This window comes from Crocodylus siamensis, chromosome 4 (assembly GCF_052110815.1).
Source record: "Crocodylus siamensis isolate JL-2025a chromosome 4, ASM5211081v1, whole genome shotgun sequence".
Classification (NCBI taxonomy): Eukaryota; Metazoa; Chordata; order Crocodylia; family Crocodylidae; genus Crocodylus; species Crocodylus siamensis.
The window spans coordinates 102630540-102657063 of NC_143398.1; the positions used below are offsets into that span (position 1 = coordinate 102630540).

Sequence of the window (26524 nt, forward strand, 5' to 3'; positions counted from 1 at the left end):
TTATAACATTAGACATTTTGTTTGTTTCATTGCTGAGTTCATACTTTTATCACACCACTGATGTATTTTGGTATATGCCTGCCCTTAGGATGTCTACAACAGCAATCATCGCTACTACTTCCTTAATACTACTTAAGTCTTGAAGTCAGACTGTAGTAGCAAAAGTTACTAATATCTTGTAACGAATAATACAGATTTCCTTTAAACTAAACCGGTTTGGGGGAAATACTCCAGCCAATTTCTTACCATATTTATGTGTATCCATGTCATTTCTTGTTATACCTAATTGTACCTTGAATATTTTTCAAAATAAAATGCTGATGGGATACAGGCTAGTTACTCGGGGTGAACAGGGCTTTTAAATTCATCGTTTCAGTTTGTTAACAATACCCTTAATTTTTCAGGCCAGGGAATGATTTTCCAGCTCTGAGTGTTTTCAGTAACATGGTAATTGGCATCAAAATGCTGGTTCATAAGTATGCATTTTCTACCAGTTTTTCACATGCTATCCCACTTACTGTCTCCATTCTTCTATCTAGGACGCATTCGAGGCCAGTACTTCTCAACCATTTCAGACTCAAGGTCCCTTTCAGGAAGTGTCAGCTCTTAGTTTTCACTTGATTTTTGACAATAGAAAAACTGTTCTATTCTTTTTTTAAAACAAAGAATTCAGACCACAACAGGTAAGCATATTTTTAGACTTGAAATCTCTGGGTTTCCTACTTGAAATCCTGAGTTTAATCTTGTAAATCAAATTTGCATACCCAACAGCAATAACATTGTGTGGCACTCTGCAGTACCCTTAAAAGAATTTCACGTGGGTGAATACCCACGAGACAGAATATGGTGATCTAATAAGTTTGTATCCACCTTACAGCACTTTCATCTAGTCAATATTTCCTTAGTTAACTGCTGTACACTCGAGGCAAGATTATTGCAAGGCATTCTACATGGGGCTACAAGTTACCACTTAGAAATTCCTGCTGCACAAAAACCACCATTTTAGAAGCTTGTTTAGTGCTGCTATGGGGAAGTTGCAAAGCCTAGTGACTTTCATGTGCAACTCATGGTAACTCCCTTGAACTCTAAGGCCCTTGCTAGAACATCTGAACTTGAAAGAAGCCTACCTTTTGTCCCATGTCCTGCAGTGGCACCTGAGATCAGCTAATACATTTCAGTTTACAGGCTCCATCTCTAGGTCACTGGTAATGGTGGGACACCATCAGTGGAGGATCCTTGATTTTGGAAATTGCTCCTTTTATTATCTTCAGTGGTTTTCTGACCTTCAGGTCCTAGTTAAAATCTCATATATGTTTCTCCAGCCAATGGCTAAGATAAAGCAGGGGAAACTTATTTTTTATTACATTTCTTTGATCACAAGGTAAAATATTCTTTTGTCTAACCAATGTTTGGAGTTCATTTGTGTTTATATGTTGTACAGACCTAAAGACATCTGATATGGAGCTTTATATCTTTTAATAAACATCAATCCAATTCCCAGCAACCTAAGACAGACATCTCTTGCTAAACATTTGCAATATCACGAGAAATCTGAAGTCACTGATAAATGGCACTTACATTTCTATTACATTCTCTGCTTTTAGAACGTTCTCACATAGTAGGAAGGATGCCTATAAATGAACAGACTGCAGTGTTACAAAGTAATGTCCGGGTACTGCTGAGGATTAATCATTCATAAGACTATTCTAGATAAAGATAAAATTGATTTCTTGCAATGTATTACTGCCAATCTAGAGTAGATCCCAGCCTCTTCTGCTAGAATAAAAACAGAACTGACACTGAGCTATGGAATTGTAAAGTTAGCAGCTTTATAATAGAACAAACCACCACTTTACATTCCTCTTAAACTCTTCTATTCAAAAGATCACAAAACATCTGACAAATGTTAATTAAAAACACCTCACAGCACAGCTCTGAGGTAGGTAGCATTTAACTATTTTATAGAGAGCAGAATGAAGTTATTTGCCCAAAACTGCACTGAGTCAGAAGCAGAGTAGTAAACGGGAACTTTGCCCTCTGATGCTTTAACTTGCTAGACAATCTTTACTTACCATCTTGATGTTAGACTGTAAATGACATCCCATCCCATTTCAAGAGAAATATGTTCTGTAGGCATTTTACTTGTCATGAATACTATAACCAGAAAATGATGATAAAACATCCCCATTCTACACACCCATCTAAAATTTTACAGTCTAGTTCTTGCAATGATTTAGGCTATTATTAAAAAACAAAAGCAGATGCTGTGTATATGCATGTATGTGTATGGGGGGGGGAGGGTTGGAAGAAGAGGAGCATGTCAAAGTTAGGATATAGTACTTGCACTTATAATTTTATTATATTACTCACTAGCCACTGCAGTTAAAGGAGAATGGGCTATTTTAACCTATCAACAACCCAGGTCTACTGCCCAAACTAACTTAAAACACAAAAAAGAAATAGACAATGAGAGGATTTGAATGCAAGCAAAGGAAATATTTTTGAGCCTCCAAAAAGAATGTGTGCTCAAGTTTGCCTATTTTAAAAAGTTTTAAATACTATTTAGACTGATAGCTTCCACATGTGAAGTGCCATATTTTCCACATTTTTATTTTCATGACATAAAAATAGCAGCTGCCAGTAATTTATTGCAGGGCCTAAAATTTTTAAGTGTTTCTCCTTCTCTCTTTGAAGATACATATTTGAGCTTCCAATTGTGTTTGAAGAACAACTTAGTGAACATGTCAAGAATTAAAAGCAGATGCTTAAAACAAGGGAAAAAACATAGTCCCACCAAACACTGCCACCCTGCTGTTTGACTTTTTGTTTTGAGCAGTCAAAAGCTGGAGACATGCAAGGTACTTCACTCTTGTAGGCAATGGAAAATTTTGGCAACTGGGTGAAGAGGGGCTACCAGCATCAGTGAAGTTTCCATTTGATACTCACCTCAAGAGATGTATCCCAACCAAGGATGGTTGATGGCATGGAAGGTACCACAGGGGATGGATTACTTGAGATAAGCCCTATACTCTCCTTCTAAAACAACTGCGATTTACCACCATTAGGGGCAGGATGTTGACCTAAATGGACCACTGAACCGAGCCAACATGGCACTTATGTACACCTCCTTTTACCTGAACTCTTGGCACTTTGCGAGGCAGTGGAAGTCAATGGGGTAAAAGAGGTCCACCACCTATCCATAACAATTATCTTGTAACACAGCTGCCTTCTCTCTGGGCCTCACCACACAGCACTTCTTCCCAGATATCTCCTATTTATTTGGATCCAGCCTGTAGGCCATACATTTGACACCCCCAATGCCCCGATATTGTGCTGAGGATTGTACAAAGCAACAGTCCCTATGCAAACGGATTTTGTATGTTTCAGGTGAAACAAATGAATCTGCCCACATTAATTAATGAGTTTTCTTGGTTGCATTCTGTTCAAATACCACAATGCATCAGGCACTACTGGAGATTCCATGCCAAATTACACATCTCTTCTAATGTTCAGACCGTTAATTTTAATAGGAAGTGGTCTCAAACCAGGTAAAGTCCTTCTTTTGAGAGATATGGCACTTTTTGCAAGAGCGATGTAGAGTCATTGGCTATTAACCAAATTACAAGAGCGTTTCTGGATCAGTGGAGAAGGGTAAGCCCAACTTTCCATTTTCCTCTTTTTGCAAGTAGTCTTGAAAAGCAAAAGAATATTTAGGAATGAGAATATTATTTCCCATTCACATGAAGGATAATTAAATTTTCGATTATTTCTTGGGCCTCAACCATAAACCAACCTCCAAAGAGAAATCTGAGCAGCCTTCCCCTATGAGTGCCATCTTTATCTATTAGGCTTTATCTGTTAGGTGGTTCTTTGCACATATTTCTAAAGCAGCTAATGCTGGTCACCATCGTAGATAAGATACCATACTTACTGGATCAATACTCAGTCGCATATAGCAACACTTGCAGATAGCAGTGTGTCTAAACAGAAAAACCTATACTGCTGCAAAGATGAAGAAAAAGGTGTGCTTTGACATTTAAGAAATACTCGTTTCCATGACAATGAAATGAGTTGGCTTTCAACATGTTTGTACTTACCTGCCCACAAAGGAACAGATAAATGTGATCCAGAATGACACCTATATTTTGCTTTATATCCAGCAAGTGGTTATATTTCTTAAGAATTTTTTTGTAGATGCAGTTTCAGAAATCCATTCAGGGATAAAGCTATGTTATGGCACCAGGAATCTCAGTCCCTGGAAACAAACAAACTAGAGATGATCTCTGCAAATTGTGCGTCTCCACCCTCCCACCCCCACCCCAATGACAATGGCAAAATTACATAAGAGTTTAAGGACACGCTGTACAACAACTTCATTCTTATAGCCTCTGAGGTCTTTTGGAAGCCACTTCATAGGGCTTGGAACCTTTACATGACCTCTGAACTTGTCACAGACTGCCTGAAGTTGTGCTTATACTTCAAAGTGGAGACAGAATATGTGAGTCCTGTACCTTGGCACATGTGAGGGTCATTTGGCTGTGATGAAGCAAGGCACACATCACCCTCAGTAGAGCCTATAATAACTTAATCATAAAGGGAATACCTATAAATCTTAGCATGGCATTTTTGGGACAATGCTGCACACTTGAATAGAGGCAGAGACATCCCAGGAGATAGTTTTGTAGCTGCAGATCTAGCTGGTTAAAACTACTCTTCTACCAGAATTGGAGAAGGAAAGATAGGTAAGTTGCTAATGTACAAAAAGTGATATAGTAGGGAAAGCCCAGCTGCTTGCCCTAACACCTGGGTGGGACTTTTTCTTGCTACCCCCCTGCCAACTGTTTTTAATCCTCTGACCCCCTACCCCTGGACAACCCCTCCCTGCAGACCCACCGATTGCTCTCCCGAAGACCTGCTGGTTCCCCTCTCCTGATCTCACCAATCCCCAAACAGACCTGCTAGCCACCCCCAGTCACACCTATCCCTCCCACCTATCCCTCCCATAGTTCAATTTAGATCACATTCCTGGAAGCAGAACTGTGCACAAGCAGGAACTAGGGCTGTGCAAAGCTTTGAATGATGATTCAGTTAGGAGATTTGGCCCAATTCAGTGGCTAAGTCTCCAAATCTGAATCAAATCAGGGGACCAATTTAAATTTAAATTTCCTAGTGGCTGTAGCAGGGAACTGCAGCTGACTCTGAGCTGGTAAGTACTAGGGGCGGGAAGGGGGAGAAAGGGACAATGGGGGGGACCCCTGCCAGCCCCCTAGCCCCCACCTGCTCTCCCAACACCCCTGCCCAGCTGCCCCCACCTGCCCCAGCTTGGTACTTAAAAAAGCCCATGATCACCAGGTGCTGCCAGGCAGGGGGGCAATCCTCACTGCCCTCCACTGCATGAGGGGCTCTGCCATGAGCCCCTGACCCCCTCCGCTCCCCCAGCTAGCTCTCGCCCTTTAAGAAAAAACCCCAGGACTCTTCACTCCTGCAGCAGCTTTGGGGGTTCAGGGGGCTCATGCAGAGCCCCTCATGTGGTGTGGGGCAGTGGGGAATCACCCCCCTGCCAGCAGCAGCAGTGAGTCTGGGGGGGTGGGGGGGGAAAGACACCTCTTAAAGGGCCAGAGCTGGCCTGGGCAGGGCACCCATGAGGGGGCAGGGGGAGCAAAGGAGGGGCTGGGGGCTCATGCAGAGCCCCCATGCAGCATGGGGCAGTGGGGGGCAGCAGGGATTGCCCCCCACCACATGGCAGCACCACTGAGTCAGGGCCTTTTTTTTTTTTTTTAAAGTGCCAGGAGCTGGGGCAGCTATTGCCAGGCTGGGAGAGGGGCGGGGGATGGGCCTGGCCTGGCTGATTCGGAGATTTAGCAATGGCCAAATCTCCAAGTCAGATTTGGCCGAATTGAATTAGGACAGTGGTTCGAACCACCAAACTGAATTATTCCCCTGGATCCAAAGCGAATACTAGCCACTTCGCACAGGCCTAGCAGGAACCCAATCTAAGATCACACAGCTTAAAGTAAGATGCATGATTATAGATTGAGTCCCATAAATGTGTACACATGCCTGAAGTTCTATAAGAAAATAAATGGTTAGAAAAATGGAGGTGCTAAGGACAGAAAAGCAGACCACATTAGACCACTTCTGACTTCTGTAGGCAGGTGAGGATAATCCATTACTGACAAATGAGCAAGGAGCTATACAAGATACAGAATATGCCTGTTAGCATTGTAGCTTGTTTAATCTGCCCTTTTTTTGTTCTCTCCCCCTGACTTACATGCTTATGGCAAGCAGCCTGGCTGTAGGGAAGCTGTTTGCTGCTTAGCAAATATTAAAAGTTATACCTAGACCAGTAGTGCCCAATCTTCCAGCCCCGTGGGCAAGACGAGTGGCATGAGGTCAGTCTGCAAGCTGGATCCAATGTGGGGATGGGTCCTGGGTGCAAACCAGTGCGCCAGTCCAACCCTGCACACCCTGATGTAGCCATGAAGTAACACAATTGATGTAGCCATACCAGCACAATTAAGGGCATGGGTCATTATATGGCCCACAATGCTCCCCACACATCCAGAAATGTGGTGGTAGGGAAGTAGCAATTACTGTACCTACTGCTTCCCTACCATCAAGTTTCTGGACCCCTGGGAAACCCCATGGGTTGGAAGGCAAGGCTCTGCAGGCCAGATTTGGTTTGCAGACTGGAGGCTGAATACTACTGATCTAGACTTAAGGCAGGGCTTGCTCACCAAAACTTATGTTTCTTTAAATCATTTTGTTCACATGAGCGCTGCTGGTTTCAGTATTTTGGGGTAGATAAGGTAAGAAACAAGAACTGAATGTTCATAATACATCAAATAAGGTGAATTAGTAAGTAAGGTGCTATCGCTCTATGCACAAGTGTATTTTTCCCCTTAAAGGGAGTGATGCTATTAAAATATATGTATATCTCAAGTTTTCAAAATTGGGACCGATCATGGAAGGATGAATTTCAGAAGAACTGAAGTCCAGAACAACCTATCCATCTATGTGTTCATAAAGCATCCAAGGTGGCAGTCAAAGCCCCTCATAAGCATATTTTGTCACTGATCCAACACAACCTTACTATTTTGCTTACTGTCAGCTGGGAAGCTAGAACTGGAAAGGACCTCATAACTCAATTAAAAACTTAGTTAAAGCTAGCAGTTTAACCTTTAAGGTACATTTTCAAAGCAACTTTTCTGTACTATCTTCATTGAATCTTGGAACTATCCAAGTATAACATTCTGGAATAGCTGGCAATCCTAGCTGCTATTACATATAATAAGAAAGGGCAGATTATTTCAGTTAATTTAACAAGGCTCCAATGAACAAGGTGGAATTACATGGTTTGGGAATAATACTGAACATAACGCACAATGTGTGTTAACTAAGAGATAAAGTAAAGGTATTCTATTCATAACTGCAATGCATGCACTTGTAGAACACAAGCTGTTTTGCTGGTGGAAAGTGCTCTTCTACATAAGAATGAAATTGGATTTAAAAATGTGAAACTTACCAATTTAATTTGTCTTTCATTTCTGACTAGTTTAATTTTAGGGGAGGCAGGGAGACATTTGAATGACCAGAGCATTTCTTGGTACAATTAAGTTGCTTTATGACATGGGTTAGCAACCTACAGCCCAGCCCAAAGAGGCTGGATCCAGGTCATCACAGCTTGGGCAGGAGTGGAAACGAGGGTGTGCTTCAAGAGCTTTTCTGCCTACCATTTGTCTCTGTGCATATGTGTGCTGTGCTCCATCTCTCACCTATGCAGCTGCTGCTGACACCGGAGCCCTACCTCCTTTCTACCCTCTACATCAGTAAAAAAAAGACTGGGTGGGAGAAGTGTGAGGAGGGGCATCAAGAAAGCAAGGAGTACTAGGGCAGTAGCAGGGGATCTGCACATCACTGCAGTGAGCAGGTTGCATCCTAAGGCCTTCTTACAAAACATAGCTGAACCCTGTTGTAGGAGAATGGTACTAGAGATGCGAGCCATCAGTATCAGAAAATGTATCCTCTTCTCAGAAGAAACCCATCTTAAAAGAACCTTGCGTATGGGGAACGAGAAGGAAATGCAAGCTTTTCAGGTTATATACACATAACAATTTAGATTTGAAGCATAGACATACATTTCACTTTAATGTAATACATTTGAAAGGACCACTTTATTACAAAGAGCAAACAATACTTTGAAGCAAGATCAGTTTTTTCTATTGTACAAAATGTCAACTTTCTTTGTAGAGATCACTGTAGTAACAGGCCAAAGGACTATGATCACCTCAAATTAACAAGATCATTGACATGGCAACATTTATTATATCTTCACATTTTATGGCTTCCTCATCATGTGCTCTACTTCAAAACTATACACTAAGATATTGCTATAATTACTTTAAAACACAAAATGTAGGTTATTGTTCACTTCATTTCCAATTTTACAAGAACATTAAGGTTAAAAGTTGGTGCAGTGTCTGCCATCGGAAGCCTGTTTTCTACTTACATAATTAAAAAAACCTTTTATAACATGTTTAATAAACCAGAAAATTTCTACAAATGGATACTGTATTCTGATCAATGCAGGTTTTGTTAAGTACATTTTACCAACAAATGTGAAAGCACTTATGATGCAGTACCTAAAAACAGCTGCTTTCAACAGTATTTCAAATCAATTTTAAAATTGGAATAGGCATCAATATTTGTCCAATATTGAGTTTATAGACAAAGCACAGGTAAGTGAGATTTAGACATTCCATAAGCACAATTCTAAGAAGCAGACCACAGAAAATGTATTTTTACATTGTGCAACACAACTTAATTTTAAAGTAAAACTTCAAAGAACTGAAACAGGATATTTGCATATGTTCGCTATTCAGCTGGACAAATGGAAGAGCATGACAGCCTATGTAAAGCCAGCTGGAAAAAATGTATGCTTACAAAGAAATTATATTTTCATTGACAAAAGCCAGTTTTACCTTTGGTAGTCATGACATACCCTTTAAAAAGAAAAAGTGCAAAGTATGTGAAACTAAGTGCAAAACGCCCCACCCAGACACCCCTCAACAGATCTTCATTTTTAAATAACATTCCTACAAAACACAGCTATCAACCAAAAAATCCAAAATGAAAGCCACAAGAGTTTTCTCTAAAGGCATCTTTCACAGTACTAGTAAAAACAAACCAAGATATATTCTTCTAGTTACAGCTTGTGTGCAAGTAGAGATTTTGTTAGTTAATATGCCTGTGCGAATAGGGAAGTATTTGATTCGGATTCGGCTGACTTGGAGGACAGCGATTCAATTCAGGACGGTGATCTGAATCTCTGAATAGATTCGGCCGAATTGGATTTGGAAGATTCAGCACTGATTTGGAGAGATTTGATAATTCGGCCATAGACTATAATGGGGAAATCACTGAAATACCTATAACTGTCATTTTTTGGCAGATCTGGATAAAAACAGCACAGATGGCAGCCCCTTCTGAGGGCACGAAGCCTGCCAGGATTCAAAGAAATAGATGCAGGGGTTTCTGGGAAACTGCACCTCAAACAGCTGAAACCAAAACTGGTGTCACTTGTGTGTGCCAAACCAAATTTGGATGAAAACAGCAGGGATGGCAGCCTGTAACAGGGAGCCTTCCCAGTGCTGGTTAGATCACTGCCCGCCCACTTGTTTCTGGGTCAGCTGCCTGCCCCTTTTGCTCAGGCAGAAACAGCTCACAAAAGGGATAGAAAGGCTCTAGACAAAGGCTTATATGCTCTTTCTATGTCTCTCCCCCAGAGCACTGCGATTGGAAGGGGACTCAGGGAAAGATCACAGTCACTGGCCAGCTACAGATGTCAGTCTTCCCCCCTTCCCTCAGCTCCCCCTCCCTCTTCTCAGTTTCTCTCTGAAAGACTGCCTTCCGAATCTCCGAATTCTTTTCCGAATCAATTGGGAGGGGTTTTTTTGGTCTTCCGATTCGGTGATTTAGCCTCTGAATTGGGCCGAATCTTCTCAGAATCAAACTGGCGACCAAAGCTTCGCGCACCCCTAATAGATAGCATCAAAGACTAAACTGATGAAGCAGACTTAAACAAAATGTTTTAAAACCTGTCCATCTGCAGGAAAAAGCCTTATTATATATTTTCAGAATGTAAACACTGCTTCTAGTGAATCTGCTGACATCAGTCATCGTAAACAAAAACACAAGGGTTTTTTCCTCTTCCTCTTTGGAGTCAAGTTATTTATATTACTCCTATGTCATAAATCAACTGTACATTGAGGATTTAAGGTCCCCAGCATTTCCATATGGCATTACAGATTGCGCTGCACTAGCTAAGGCTGTATTAGCGCTTCCATTATGAACTCTACTTTCAAGGGTCCGAAAACTTGGCCATAAAATTTGCTCAAGAATATCTGGGTTATTAAATCTTTTCAAAAATACTTTCCCAATTCTTCCCCCACAAAAAAGTGAAACAGGCATGTTCATACTTGTTTTATATTCTATATTTAGAGGGTTCTTAAGACAAGTTTAAGAAGAAGCATGTAATTCCACCTTGATATATATTTTTTTGGCATTGAGGGACAAGTTTAAAGTGCAAAGTATAAATTTCATTGCACATGTACAGAAATTCAGATTTGATAAAAAAAAATCTTATTAAATGCCTCAATTTATTCAGCTAAAAACCTAAACCTTGCACAGCTCAGCCATTTTACTCTACACTTTGGTAAACAACTTTTTATAAGCAGGATTTAAAATGTTACCTCTGTTTCACTACTGCAAACAAATGTTTTCTTTAGCACAGGAATGGATCAACCTCTCTTCCCAACAGTGATTCTTTCTGACCTAAATAGCAAGCTACTTGATAAAAAAAAAATGATAGCTAGGTAAAAAGGAAAATAATGGACTTGATGGGGGAGTATATAGGTAAAGCAAATGAGCACTTATGAAGCCTAACTGGAATAGATATGTTTACAAAGTTAGCATAATATGTGCAAAACTGCTTACCACGTATTTTAAAACTTTGGTTACATTTTAAACAGAAGCATTACAGAAATGTTATGGAAGCAAACAACTGATTACAAACAAAAGAATGAGGTAAGTTATTTTTAGTGCAAAAAGCAAGCATATGCTAAAAGCAGAGCATATGGATAAAAACAAGAAGAATGAATCCCATGGAGGGTTTAATAACAGACCAAAAAGGCCTCTTGTAAACATTTTATATTTACAAGTTTAAGATTTGTACAACTAGAAAAGGAAAAATCATAACTACTAGTAGTGCATTTACATTGAGTTTGTTTTTCTTAAGAAAAATGACTTGTTTCTATATTTTGTATATCTTTAGGGGATACCTTTAAAGATTTAAGATATTTGTTACAAATAGTAGAAAAAAATTGTTTCTTTACAAAAAGCATATATTAAAATATCCTATACATTTTAAGTTACTATATAATAACTGGAAATGTTTTCTTGCACTCATACCACAGCAACAATGTGGTATACAACTCAAAAAGAATTTGCTCACAGACCAAGTCTTCATGAAATAACTGTGCAATCACATTCCCTACAAGCTCATCTTTGAATACTAAAACAAGTGGCAGAAATCTGTAACAATCACAGGTGCACAAGATTAAATTCTGCTTCAAAAGCCAATTATAGATTTAAAAAACAGGTGATAGTTAAAATTAACTATCAAAGTGGCTATTAAATAGAAAATGGTCAGAATCTAATTTTTCCACCTTCCATAAAAACTAATTCCATGGAGTAATTAAACCCAGGCAAGGTGATATAATGCTGATGCTTAAAATGAAAAAAAAGAGGCTATATAATTTTAAGATAAAAACAATGCAAAAATAAAATATTTGGAGCATTTACAAAATAGTACAAGTGTTAATTATAACTACTACATTCAAACTTGACTTATTACACTGCTTCTACTTTAAACTTGATGTTTTCATTTCTGCAAAAAAGAAAGAGAGACATTGTTAAACATTCCATACCTTTGTAAGTGGTCAAACATGCTGACTAGAGTAAATAGTTATTTAAGTTTATATTCAGACATTTTGGTATAAATGCTTTTGCCAAAACCTTCACTAGAATGGGGTCAGCAATGTTTTTGGCCACAGTGCCAAAAACACCACAACCCCAACACATGCCTTGACTTAGCATGCCAGAGGCAGACCGCGGACGAGCTGAGGGGCCCCGTTCCTTGATCCTCATTGCTGGCAGCGGCTGCACAGGCACCTCCAGGCAGGCAGCACTGCTTCAGCCCCACCCCCTCCCCCCTGGTGCCCCAAAGTGCATTTGCAGTCACCACCGTCAACAGAGCTGGTATTGGGACTTAGTGCAGCTGTTTGAAGCCTTTCTGCCACCTGCTGCAGTTGCCCAAAGCCTGGACCAACTGTGGCAGGCAGTCGGGAGGCTGCAAACAGCTGCACCAGGCTCTGGAGCCCCAGCCCTGTGTAGGTTGCATGTGCACTCTGGGCAGGAAAGGGCCTGAGGCAGTGCAACCCTGGCTTCTCCCCCACTGCCCACCCAGAGGCATGCATGCAGTTGCTGCTGTCACCATGGAACCTGGCCAAGAATTCTGAAGCCCAATGCAGCTCTTTGCAGCCTCCCGGCTGCCTGCCACAGATGGCCTGGGCTTTGGGCAGCTGCAGCAAGCACACTGCAAACAGCTGCACTAGGCTCAGAGCACTGGCATTGGCTCTATGGTGGCTGCACATGGAGCCTCCAAGCAGACAGCAAGGGAGGGGCCAAGGCTGCACTGCCTCAGTCCCCCTGCCTCTCTGCTGTCTTCCTGGAGGCGCACATGTAGCCACCAACATGGAGTCCACCTGGAGCTCCAGAGCCCAGTGCAGCTGCTGCAGCCTCCCAGCTGCCACCAGCCAGGGCTTTGGGCAGCTGCTGCCAGCCATGAAGCCCAACCTGCTTGCAGCAGAACTTACAGCTTCCTGGCTGCCTGCTGCGAGCAGCTTGGGCTCCATGGGTCAGCGGTAGCTGCCCAGAGCCTGAGGTGGCTGTGACGTGTTGAACAAAATGGCCTTGCGTGCCATTCTCTGGTACATGTGCTGGGGGTTGCCGACTCCTGGCCTAGAATGTCTAACACCAGGGAGGATTCTTTTAAATTGTCTTTTCCTCACATTACGTTATTTTTTTACATAGAAAACAGTACTTTTACTTTCAAACCGAATGCTGCAATTATATTGCAGAGGTGATTAAGAAATGATAAACAGCTCACTGATCCAATGAGCCAAAAAACCACTGTGATTTTAGCAATTTAAAAAAATGCAGTGATTTCATTACCTCTACTAGAAATGACAGACATAGTGAACAGAATTAATTCTCCTCATCTGACAGCAAACATTATTCTCCTTAAGGGAATAAAAGGCAGGAGGAACCAACTCATTAGTAACTAGGTTACTGGTTGGCATCAGCAGGATAAAAATTTGGGGGAATTTAATTTTGTTTTAAATAGTTCTTAGGGTAAAACAATGTATTCTTTCTTCCGCCTGGGTGTGCACCCAAATTAGTGAACTAATTCTGCAGTTGCTATTACTATATTTACTCAAATATAAGCCAACACCTCCAATAATTAGGAACTACATACGGAAAATTTGTTATAATTTTCCAGATGTAGAATCCAATTATTGCAAGTTTGCCTTGAATTTGTCCCCTTCCCACTGCTACAGCAGGGAAAATAGATCTGGGGGGCCCTCTGCTCCCCCACCAGAACTTCTTCTCCATGCGGCCCTTTCCTTTCACCCCTTTACTGTCAGACCCTGCTCTCCCTGAGTACATGGAAGTGAGGGGCAAATCTGAAAGCATCAGCTTTGAAATAACATGCATGGAGTAACTGAGTTCATCCCCAGCTGGTGCATATTACCTTTTTTGAAACTGCTGCAAGTTTTGGCACAGGTGCTCCATAAACACATCTCTTAAGCAGCACTTCTTAACCTACTTATGTACAGTACAAACTATTCTTGATATTAAGCCAAATTCAAAAGCCACATGACTTTTCACTGGGCTGGGTCCCAGCAGTGTTTCAAGCTATGGTGACCCCAGATCTCAGCACTGTACAGTATATGTGTATAAGTCAAATACAGGAGGGGAAATGGGGGAGAGGGAGTAACAGAGCCAAAGGCTCCTGTTAATTTAATAGAAAAGGAACAGCAGGGTGAGCCTTCAGACAGGGAAAGCTGCTTATTATGAGCTGACAGGGAACAGCTACCTAGGGATTTACCTGCTACAAGTACTTACTGCAGAACTAGCTGCGCTACAGTATAACTCAGCTAGAACCCTACATGGGAGACAAGTTATTATGATAGCAGAGGACAGCAGCAAGTCACCCTGGGGGTCAAGCCAGCAAGCTAAATCAGGAAGCACCTGTGGCCACTCAGGGAGCCACATGACTGAAAGGGGGACAGCCCAGGAGGTACACAAACATGGACCCTGTGCCAGGGGAGGCAGTCTGACCCTGAAGGCTGCACAAGAAAGAGCTGTGGCAGGAGTTGCAGAGAGCTCCTGGCTTACACCTGGGGTAGCCTAGGACTAACGCAAGAAGAATGCTGCTGACTTGCAGGGGGATGTAACTTAGGGCAGAGACAGAGTCCAGAGTGGGGTTATTTTGAGGAAGGCAAAGTGCTGGTGCCCTACAGAGCAATATTACCTGGGGTCAAGGGAAGCCTCATTACACAGGTAGGTAACTATTGCTCATGTTCAGAGCAAGGGAGGGCTTAGTTTGTGTTACAGCCAGAAGGCTTACTCCTTGGTTACACTTTCAACTGGTGGCTTGGGTGAGGCTGAAAAAAAAGAGAGTGTGGAGGCCACAGTGGGATGCCAGAGGGGTGCATGGTGGTTTAAGCCACACGAGGGTGCCAGGCACATGCTTACTTGCCCTGGGTCTACCTTATGGAGGGCAGGTCTACACTAATAATATATAATAGGCTGAGGGGCCAACAGAGGAATTCTGGGTATACTGTTTAGGGCCCCATTTGGTGATGTTTCCTAGACACTGAAGGATGGTGAAGAAAAAGGAATAATTGGAAATGGGAAAGAAAAGTGCAGCTCAGCCATGGGAATGAAGAAGCCAAGATGTATTCAGTATAGTGGTTCACCATGATTTGAAAGAGCTGAGAAGGGCTGAATACAATGGACACTGCCATGCATCATATTCAGGTGAGTTTCACTAACCATAGTATTTTTGGCACCAAGGGGAATGTGCAGGGCTGGCTCTAGTCCTGCTGGTGCTAGCCTGGTATTGCAGTACCTCCAGGCCTGGTACTAGTTCCCTGGTTTTGTTTGTTTGTTTAAGGGCCAAAGAAAAACAAATAAAAAAATTAAAAACCTATACATGTATTTGACCCGTATGGGCCATGTATTTTATAGTCATACTGAGTTTTGGCTGCATTTAATCAACTTCATAGTTGGTTTCCATTACTAAGCACATGCTGCTTCACATCAATTTAATCATAGACAATGTATTTAATGAGGGTTCCCTGTATGCATATGTAAGAAAAGGAGTTTCCCCATGTAGACTGGGGGGGAAAAAACACCCCATCTTATATTTGAGTAAGTATGGTATTTCACATATAAACACTGAAGTGAAATAGAAGCACTCCTTTCTTGTAAAACCTGTACAGAATATTCATAAGATAAGGGCAGAAATTACATGTAAAACTGGTATAAGTGATTAGAAACTAATTCAAATCTGTAACACAACAGAAGTTCAGTGCACATAAACCACTTTCAAAGTGCTCATAACCATTTTAAGATAAACCTGGATGGATGTAGTATCAAACTTAACTGATTTAGATTAAATCTGTTTACTGAACTTCTGTCCCAAATCCCCTTCAGATTCAAGTTAACTCTCAGTCCCCCATCACCCCAGGATGCTTTGCACCTCCCCCACAGGGTGAGTGGGCTAGCCTTGACCCAAGCTGTGCCCCAGCCCAGCCAGGAGGCATGCACTAGAGCCCCCTGGTTTCTGGCCTGAGTCACTGCAGATGTATAGATGCATTTCCAGAATCAAAAGTGAATGTCTGTTCACTTGCTTATTGGTCCAATCTACACAGCTTAGACCAACCTGCAAAGATTGAACTGATACAGCCTTGGGCTTTTTGACCGTTTGTACTTAGCCACAGAGATCAAATTTTTAAGAACTTCATACATGCTGCTCTGGAGAACTGAAGAGTTTTGCATTAACAGTTTTCCTAAAGCAAAGCTGAATCCTGTTTAAACAGTACATTTGGTATCCACTTTACCTTGGAGCCATCGAACTTGAGTGGCTGGACCATATCCTCTCTCATTCTTTGCAGAAATCCTGAATACAATAGCAGGTCTAGCAGTGTAATCAACATGGGCATTTGAAAGCTGTGCCGCAGTCACTATACAAGATGTTTTAAGACCACAGTATATTTTCATAAACATAAGCTGATTTGGATTTTCCTGTATGTGTGTGGTACGAACAGCTAAGTAAGCTGAATATTCCAAGATATTTCCAGAGGGTGAAGCAGGAGGCTCCCATGAAAGATGAATGCAATCCACACTCTAAGAAATCAATCAATCAATCAATCAATCATTAGCTGTATATAAGCATAACATACTTGATATTCCACTGTAGAATTCAATACATTGCATAAAGTTCCACTGCCATTAAATAGAGAGAATTTAAAACAGGGGTAGGCAACCCCCAGCACGCACGCCAGAATGTGGCACGTGAAGGCATTCTGCTTGGCCCATGTGATTCGGGATGGATGGCAGGGGAGCTGCAAGGGGCCTGATCTTTGCTGTGGCAGTGCAGCCCCAGCCGCTTCCCTCCCATCCACCTTGAAGCATGTGTACATCTGCCGCTGGCAATAAGCCGGGCCAGGGCTCTGTAGACCCTCGTGCAGCTGCTTGCAGGCTCCCCACCACCCACTGTGAGCAACCCAAGCTCTGTAACGGGCAGCAAGGACCTGGCCAGAGCCTGGGCTGGCAGTGGCAGGCAGCTGGGAGACTGCAAGTGGCTGCACTGGGGTCTGCAGAGCCCCAGCCCAACTTGTAGCTGGCAGCGGGTACACTCAAGCCTGGGGGGCAAGGACAGAAAACAGTACGACAGCAGGGAAGCAGCCAAGGCTGCACTACCACAACAAGGACTGGGCCCTCCACGGCTCCCCTGTCAATTGCCCTAGTATGCCAACATCTTACAAGTTGAGGTTGCAGGTGTTTTTGGCACTCTACCCAAAGATGTTGCCAATCCCTGGTTTAAAAGAACATTTTTCCTCCAACCTGTTACTTGTTTATTCTCTCTCACAGCTTCTGTTTTTGTTGTTCAGGTACTTACTATTACTACTTATCCCTGTTACAATGCAAAGCCAATGCCACTATTGGCAAAAACAAGACAAGACAAGACAACTTATCCTCTGGCTCACACATGTATCAAACAAACAAAAATACAGTAGCACCAGAAGTACAAAATATTGGTCTGGCAGTTTGCAACTGAAGAGATTCAAGATAGATTCCAGGTCTTATAATGGCATGTCAAATCACTTTTAGGAACCATGGCCAATTTTAAAGATTATAACTTCTTAGATTTTTTTTAAATAAATCTGAAATTTCACTTTTCAAACTCCAAGAACTGCCCAAGAACAGGGTCAGACCATAGGTACACACTCATCTCAGCATCCCATCTCACGGTGGCAGACTGGATGCTGATGCAGAGAGAGGATAAACTTTTAATTTTTGTACTTAATAGTTAAAATTTTAGGTCTGCTAATTGTAATGAGAGAGAATATCAATATTTACTTTCTCTGCACTATTTATTAGTTTGTGAACCTCTATCATGCCCTCTTTGATCAATTCTCTTCAGAGCTTAAAAAAGTCCCACCCTATTCAGTTTCTCTTCATATGCAAGTCTCTCCCAGTCCCCTGATCATGCTTGCTGCCCTTCTACATGGAGGATGAGCAATTATTTCAGCTGGCAGGCCACTTAATGAGTTTTGATGAGCTGTCGAGGGCTGCATACAAAATCTTTCAGAAGATATCAGTTTAATAAATTGTAGATAAAAACAATGTATTAAAAAAAAAAATTCAACCATTTACTATAACACATTTTAATTTTATTTTAAAAATATATCTGTCCTTATTTATGGGGTTTTTTTGAGTAGCATACATAATAGCTCAAAATGAATTCATTCATTTGTACAGGGGTCAGCAAATATTTTTGGGCAGAGTGCCAAAAATGCTAGCATCTTACAAAGTTGAGGTTGCAGGTGTGCTTGAGGCAGGTAGCAGGTGTGCCACGAGAGGCCCAATGCTTGTTGGGGCAGCCCAGGCCCGGCCCCTTCCCTACAGCCTAGCCCGAGGCACGTGCAACTGCCACCAGCAATGAGTGGGCTGGGATTCCCTGACCTTGACACAGCTGCTTGCAGCCTCCCAGGTGCCTTCTACAGCCCACGCAGGCTCTGGGCAGGCCCCTTCTGCCCACCACATAGGCCAAGCTGCTCACAGCAGGCAGCAGGAAGGCTGCAAGCAGCTCAGCATGGGCTGCAGAACCCTAGCCCGGCTCACTGCCAGCAGCAGGTACACAAATGCTGAGGAGGACAGCGGGGAATGGGGTTGGGGCTGCACTGCCACAATAAGGATTGGGCATGTAGAAGCTCCCCCGCCACCCTCCCCAAGGCACACATGTCAAGGAAAATGCCTTCACTTGCCATACTCCATGATGAGTGCCAAGGGATGCCTACCCCTGCTCTTGTATATTGTGCGTAGGAAGGGGGTGAGAGCGCAGGGGTAATGTGGGTGCCTGGTTGCCAGGTTCCAGGAGCCAACTGGGGGTTGGGGGAGGGAGCAGAAGGCATATGCAGCACAATTGATCCACCCCACCTCTGCCCACCCCCACCCTCATCTGGCCTACGGCTGCCACCCAACATGCTCCGCATGGGGCCGAGCCCAACTTGGGGCAGCCCACACTGTGCTCCCACCCCAGAGCAGACACTGGTTGCATACAGTCAACTGATGAGCCAGATCCAGCCCATGGGCTGTATTGTGCCCATCCTGTTCTACATCATCTGAGGTGTGTGTATTTACATACGGATCTTTGGTTCTCTTGCTTTTTGTCAACCCCTCCTTCTCCCTGCCCCTCCTCTCACCTATCTTCCCCACCCCACATTTTATTTTTAAAGACAAGGATTTGAAGTCAAAGCCAGAGGTCTAATAAATGCAGACGCTATCTATTTTAACATACCAGCTGTCTGGTAAAAAAAAAAAAAAAAAAGAGTCTTAGTTGCGATAACCAACATCTCTTCCCCTCATAACACCGAGTGTAAATATGGGTGGTTTATAGTAAATCCAGTGGAAGCATTACAGAAAGCATAATTTAGCCACCTAATTTTGATACTATTTCTTATAAGATGCACTCAAGAATAGAACCCACAAATTCCGAGGTTAAGTCAGCTAACAAAACCTTAGCATTTTAGTCTCCATAATGTTTAATTATCTCAGCCTCTCACCTTGGTGATTTTGACCGTTGAAGGTGCCCCAGGAAAACCAGGGATGCAAGTTTTAAATTCACTGACTTTACTAAAAGGGCCTACACCACACCCATTAATTGCAGCAACTCTGAACCTGTACACCGTGCCTGGAAGGAGATCCTGTTTCTTAAGTAACCTGTAGTCCGGAACATCTTCCTTTTCCGTCTGAAAATTTAAATGATACAAAATTCACATAAGTTTAAAATTAAACTGTTATATTACAGAAATTACCTTTAAGTGTTAATTCTTAAGCTACAGTTTTTAAATGTGTACGGTAGTAGAGATGATACTTCTTGGATAGCAAAGCTGCTTAACAGCTTCAAGGCCACAGATCCTCAAAGCCTGGGAAGAAAAGCTTTTAATTGCTATGTGTAAAGCAATTTTTGACCACTGTTTCACTGTGAGACATGCCTGACTGACCGGGCTGATAAAGCTTAGCTGATCATCATTGTCAAAGTCTGTGAAAACGGCAGGCTATTGAGCAAAACAGAAGAAATGGTTTTTTTGGTAAGAAACATGGAATTAATTTTCATTAGTTGCACAGCTCTATTACTTTTCTTGAAAAACACTCTAAATAATACATTATACTTCTACTACTAAATAAAAGGGAAAAAAATCACCTTCATCAGTGGTATTAAAGTTAAGACAAAAAAAATCAAAGAGTGCAATTCTTTATTTATACTTCCTGAAAAGCACTTCTTGACCAGACTTCACCTTCCTGTGTCTGTGAATGGATTTTGTTCCCCTCCCCTCAAAACTGAAGGCAACTGCATAAATAGCTTCTAAGATATGCATCTGCAACAATTTCAAGCCTCACTTTGCATTTTAGAGATTACAGTTTTCATGTTCTGTAATCAGAAAGTTTCCAAGTTCCAATCTCAAGAGTTAGAAAACCTGGGCAACAAATTGAAGGAAGGAAGGAAAGGAAGAACAAACAACATAGCAGCTACCTTATTTGAGATGCTTGCTTTTTCTTCTGGTAGCAAGTAGAACTGGCTCACCAAAGCACTGCTGTTTTTAAAAATTCCCACATCATACCACTGTCGTTCTCTTGTTTTCACTGTTGCCATCTGCCTTAATGGGGTAGTTTTCTAGTATTTGAGGAACATGTTATGTAGACCATCCATACTTCAATGTAATATAAAAAAAGTCACATTTCAAGACTCGGATACACATATTGATTCCCAATCACTCTGGTATGTTACATTTTATCATTATTTGAAATGTAGTTAAAAACGCTGAGTACTTAAATTGGTTAAAAGTGTCGGTTCCTCAAAAATCCAACTCCGAAGGTATGCAGGTAGTACCTAGCTAGCTAGCTGTCACAACGTACAGTATTACAAACAGACAGCTCATATTCTGTTGCTATCTCTGAGCATCATGCCATGGAAAGGGGGTCTCTTCCAAGAAGGACATCACCACTTTAGTCTACAAAGTTCTAAGCAGTTCTGTACTAACATCTCAGAGTTTCAAGGGATCTTCATTAAATGAACTACAAGAATACATACTTTCAGCTGAAGTACTGTATACAGAAATCATTTATTATCGTGCAGAGAAACCATACTTTATAATCATGTACACAGATAGTTCTACTGTACTGAGTGATAAACAAGCGGGTTTAGAATTTAATTGTGTAACTAAGCCTTCTCCTCTCCTTTCCAAAATAATTGCTTCAATAAAACCAAATTGTTTGCAATTGGACTGGATTATTCACCATAACGCTGTGGAGTAAAACATGTTGTTATTCTTTAAGTGTGAAGGCCCCTCTAAAAACAGTAAAATAACATTTATTAGTTCTGATTAGATAAGGTCACATACTTACAGGTAAGTGTTCATTTGTATCATTTCTTTGTCCAGGGCTGACCCTATTTGACTGCATTATAAAAGTTGATTCATCCACTAGAAACAAGAATTATATTAAAAGCTATTAGTTGACTCAGAACATTTTCATGTAAACACAGAAACTTCACAGCTTCATTTGGTAAGCATTTTTGCAGAAGTCTAATATTATAGATAGAATTGTTCGTAAAACAATAAAAATGTGTTTACAGCCTGAATAATACTAATAAATTCAACTGTTAATCATCAGTTACTTGTATTATTAAATTTTACAGACCACTGTAAATTTTTTTTGATATTGCAAACAGAAGACCCAATACTGAATTAAGACTTCGGGTCTGGAACTGCATCTAAATAGCGACAGAGTTCAACTGTGTGAGAATAGATCAGACTGAGGCATATACTGCCCAGTCAGCATTAAACAGCTGATTTTTAATGCAATGCTCACACAAATAATTACAGCCAAGACATCTGAACAGAATACAACAAAGTACATTAAGTAGTAATAGGATGAGAAACTTTTTAGTCAAGATTTAAACAAATCTGAATCATTATTCCAAATACGTGAACAAAGGAAGATTGTGTTAGTATTCAGGCTTGACACGTCTTTTTTAAAAACAAACAAACAAACAAAACCCCGAACAAAATATCTTGCACCTACAAGCAGTATTACAAGAAGGTTAAACAAGGACATGCTTCTCAGTTATTCTCAGGCTAGAGCAAGTTTTGACTCTTCACTTCCATTAAGCTATTTTGCACTGGAAGTTTACATTAACTGTTTATTTCAGACATTTCAAATCAGCTTATGAAAAAAACCACTGCAAATGTAATGAATTTATCTTATGAACTGTTCATCTTTGGTATGAGGCTCCACAATGCTGAGAAAGTCAAATGGCAACCTCTGACCATCTTTGCTAATTCAGAGAGATAGACATGCGTTACAGGCACCAAAACTGGCCATCATTGTTACCTGAACAGTGGATTCCTAGGCCATGTAGAGATATTCGGTTTCCCCTGGGAGAGTTGCTGCTGTCCCAGAAGAAACCACAAGTATACAGAAGTTCAGGATTTTTCACCCAGAGCAAAAATGGTTGCTCTGGGGGGTGTGGAGGGGGGGGGGGGGCCGCGAGGGTGTGGGCAGGGGAGAAATTACCACGGAACAGCCAGGGTTAAATTGCTCCCAAGAGACTTGCTCCTGGGAGTGTGACTATCTGTACATGTTGTCCTCCAAGAGAAGCCACAGCAGCCCTACACTCCCAGCCAGGGAACATGTCACCTACTGAACTCTGCTGCTCTAGCCAAGCAGGGAACAGAATACATCCCCTTCACAAATCTCACATTGTGCTGCAGGGAGACACAGGCAGTTTAGGTCAGCCAACCAGGGCTGCCCAGTGTACCAGTACAATTCTGCTGAGGCAAACTGAGGGAGCCCACATTGAATGTGCAAATTTAGCTCTATGGAATCCAAGCAGTTATGATATGCATGGTGCATGGCAGTCCTGTGCCAAGACATGCTGTGCCTGCTCTGTGCACAATGGCTCCCAAAAATGGAAGGAATATGGGTGTGTTTAGTGCAGTACTGCATATATACCAATAAGCTCTGCTCTGTAACAATGCACCGAAGGAACTAAACTCTTTTCAGTTCAGGAGCCACATAGAGCAGCCACATGTAGCTTGCTCACATAGACCAAAGGGGTTTACAAGAACTTTCTTCACTTGGAAAAAAGATGTCACTGAGTTTCCCAATGTCATCAACTCCTGAAGCACTATTCCAAGCCCAGGTACTAGCCAAGATGAGAAACCCGCCACACTAGAAGAATTTTGATGGCCTTAGATAAATATGGCTCAAAATACAGTATGTGAAACACATTTCAAACCTTCAGATTTTGAATTGAATGTTGTTAGTGAAGTTTCATCTTTAACAACTGCCCCATTTGTACTTGATGACTCAGTTTTAACAGCCTGCTGGGTTACCATAGTTTGTGTGCTGGAGATATTACTGCATACAGAAGCATCAGGATTTACAGTTCGTGTGTCCAAGTCATGCAATTCACCTACATTAGCCGAAGCCTGAAGACCTAAAATATAGAAAAGATGATCCTGAATTCAAACAAGATAGAAACCAGCAAATATCAACTTGATCCAAGTATTTTAATCTTCTATAGAAATGGATTCTAGCTAAACAGAACAATGTGAGCCTTGTTATACTCGTTTCTAGCGGCAACTTTGGTATTATTAATTATTCTACCCATAGAAATCTACAATTTACACATAATTCAAAGACAAAAAATGAGATGAAAAAAATGTGTGCAGAAGATATTGAAATACTCCAGATATTCCTGAATTGATAATATATGTCCAATCGGTTTTAAAGTCCATTATTCAGCTAAAAGTTAGCATGGTCAGACAAAACTGGGTTGAAAGAAAAGCCCAGTACCAAAGAGTCACCCAGACAAGTACAAAGTCTTAAGCCTTTGCCAAACGTACAATGTACTGACTAAGATTTTATTCTGTAAGAGTTAGTTTCTGGGTTAATTTCTCATATGCCCAAGTTATCCCCACAATAACTGAACTGAACTCTTTAAAAAACCCACCATACAATAAAAAGCACTGACATCATCGCAATCACAGGACATAATCAAGTACAATTATATTAGACCAGTTGTTCACAACTTTTACAAACTCAAGGCATCCCATAGAAAATGCCAGCTCTTAGCTTTCACTTGTTTTTTTGCCTTCAGAAAAATAGAGCAATTCTTCCAATGCAAAAAAACAAAACCCCAAGCAAACCCCAAGCCAAAACAAAAAGCCTCAGAAAGAGCACAACAGATCAGAATGGTTTTGACATTATGAGTTCCCATTTGAAAATTCCAAGTTTATCTTACAAATCATATATAGGCATTTGGACACCTAACAATACTAATAATGTGCATCACACTACGGCACCCTTAAAAGGATTTTGTGGCATTATGGTCAAGAGCATCATAATTAACAGACTACCCAATTCAGCCAATGTTACTGCTAAAAAGAATTACTGCTGCTTTAAGTTTGCAGACCACACAAGTCATGTGCAAGTACATTACATTCACTACTATACAGGTACTCCTCACTTAACTTTGTCCTAGTAACATTGTTTTGTTATTACATCGCTGATCTATTAGAGAATAAACTCGTTTAAAGTTGCACAATGTTCAGTTATAACATTGTTTAGCTACCACCTGCTAGTAGGTAACTACTGTGATGTAACTGGATTTGCTTAACATTGTTTCGCTTCAAGTCACATTTTTCAAGAACATCATTACAATGTTAAGCAGGGAGTAGCTGTATTTGAAAGATGCTGTATGTACTTCTCTCTGGTGAAGAACTGCATATGGCATATTTGGCTGTCAAAAAAAAAAATAAAGCCTTAATAACTTCATTCTTTCCACAGGATCGTGAACTGAGAACGTTAGGGTTGTCTTTCCCCACCGCCCTTCTGCTAAACATGCACAGTAACTTTGAGACCTAACTTAAAAAAAAATTAAAGGTAGGGATTTCTAAAAGATAATAGCCGGTGGGCCAGAATCCCATCACCCAGCCCCCAGCACTGCTCCCAGCTCCAGAGTTGACCCAGACACTGCACAGCACCCACCTCAGCTGGCCTGTGACCCATGCCAGCCACCTCACACTGGTCTACAACACTCCACACAGCACCTGCCCCAGCTGATGCAGGAAGTGTTGTATGGAGTACCTGCTCTGGCTAGTCCAGGATCTACAGCTGCATGTGGTGCCCCATCTGTCACTGCGCCAGGACAGATCTTGTACATAGTGTGAATTTTGGACTGGCTGCCACATGGAATGCACATTCCTGGGGGTGGGGGTGACCTTCATGGGCCCAAACCACCCCACAGGGCTGACTATGCACCATTCATTGGGCCCTATGGGCTAGATGATTTTGACACCCCTGGATTAAGGCATCTAATAAACTATCAAACTGAAAAAATATCAACAGCCATACTCGTCTAGGTTTATGGAAACAATTAAAAAAAAATTCTTTTCTTCCTGATTCTCCTCTGTATAGGCCTTTTACCTGAAGTGCAAGCTGGCAAAAATGAAGGGGCATTTGACTCTTTGGATCCTTTAGAATCTGTATGGTTTTTTGTAGTTTCTTGCACAACCGTATTTTCAGGTTCTGTCTTATTTTCTTTAGCTTCTAGTTTTAATAATGAATTAGATGAAACAGAAACATGTACCTAGGCAGAAGAACATAATTGTTAGTTGGCAAAGTAGTGTGAGGAGCAAGACCATCACCGACACCTTGTCACAATCTGACACTATTAACTTTACACTTACATTATTAGGAACCATGTTATTTGCATGGCCATGAAGATCCAGCTTGATTTCTGGGGGAAGCACCATATTCACAGATTGCTGACTTTGATGTGTAACAGGAGCACCTAGCAGGTAAACAAAACCAAAACCAAACTCATCAATTGCATCAAATATTAACATACTTTCTATGGAATCACTATTATTCCAATTAACAAGACGACAAGGTAGGGTAGCATATAAAGAGATCTTTGTGTAAATAAGAATCAGATTCTTGTTAAAGTATCAGAACACCAAAGTAAAGCTGTAAAACCAAAGGAAATCCACCCCCACACACCAAACACTTCCTTCTCCCTCAGTCATACACAGATTCCATGCAACTAGATAAACTCATTTTAGAATTCTTTCCCCACATCTTCACGAAATGCCCTTAGAGCCAGATTTCAGAATATTCACCTAGCGAAATACAAAATGCATGCTATATGCCAATTCCATACAACCATTTTTAACAGGGTGATCAAATTGGAATTTATTGCATTTAGGACTTTGGGTATGACTTACGAAAAATAAATATATCCGTAACTTTGCTGCATAAGGAAGTTCCAAGCTCAGTCTGTTCTAGTTTGTATCAAGGGACTTACCCATTATATAGCCAACTCAGGTCCAGGAAACACTAAAGTGGCTTGAAGCCAAGTTTCCCATCCTCAACCTGCATTGTATGTTCCCTAGGCAAGTCCTTACCTATGCCTAGGGAACATATAGTGCAGGTTGAGACTAAAAACTTGGCTTTAAGCCACTTTAGAGGCTCTCTCAGGCTATCCTTTTTCAAACTAAATTTCTAATACATTCCTTTGTAGGGTGCAATGGTTTTATCACAT

The 26524-nt window shown here is 41.4% G+C and overlaps 1 protein-coding gene across 5 annotated transcripts in view; it reads right to left on the minus strand.

Moving 5' to 3' along the window:
- Window positions 1-8155: 8155 nt before the first annotated feature.
- Window positions 8156-26524, minus strand: part of HCFC2 (host cell factor C2) — a 31516-nt gene continuing 13147 nt past the window's right edge. For 4 of the 5 annotated variants that reach the window (XM_090043198.1, XM_090043199.1, XM_090043197.1 and 1 more), the window contains 8 exons: window positions 25671-25774; window positions 25408-25570; window positions 23216-23416; window positions 21322-21398; window positions 20450-20590; window positions 19479-19664; window positions 16251-16536; window positions 8156-11947 (listed from right to left, as the gene is read on the minus strand). In XM_090043198.1, the coding sequence (XP_089899324.1) occupies window positions 11922-11947; window positions 16251-16536; window positions 19479-19664; window positions 20450-20590; window positions 21322-21398; window positions 23216-23416; window positions 25408-25570; window positions 25671-25774 (1184 nt within the window). In that variant the 3' untranslated portion in view covers window positions 8156-11921. The other variant, XM_090043196.1, reaches the window with a different exon arrangement.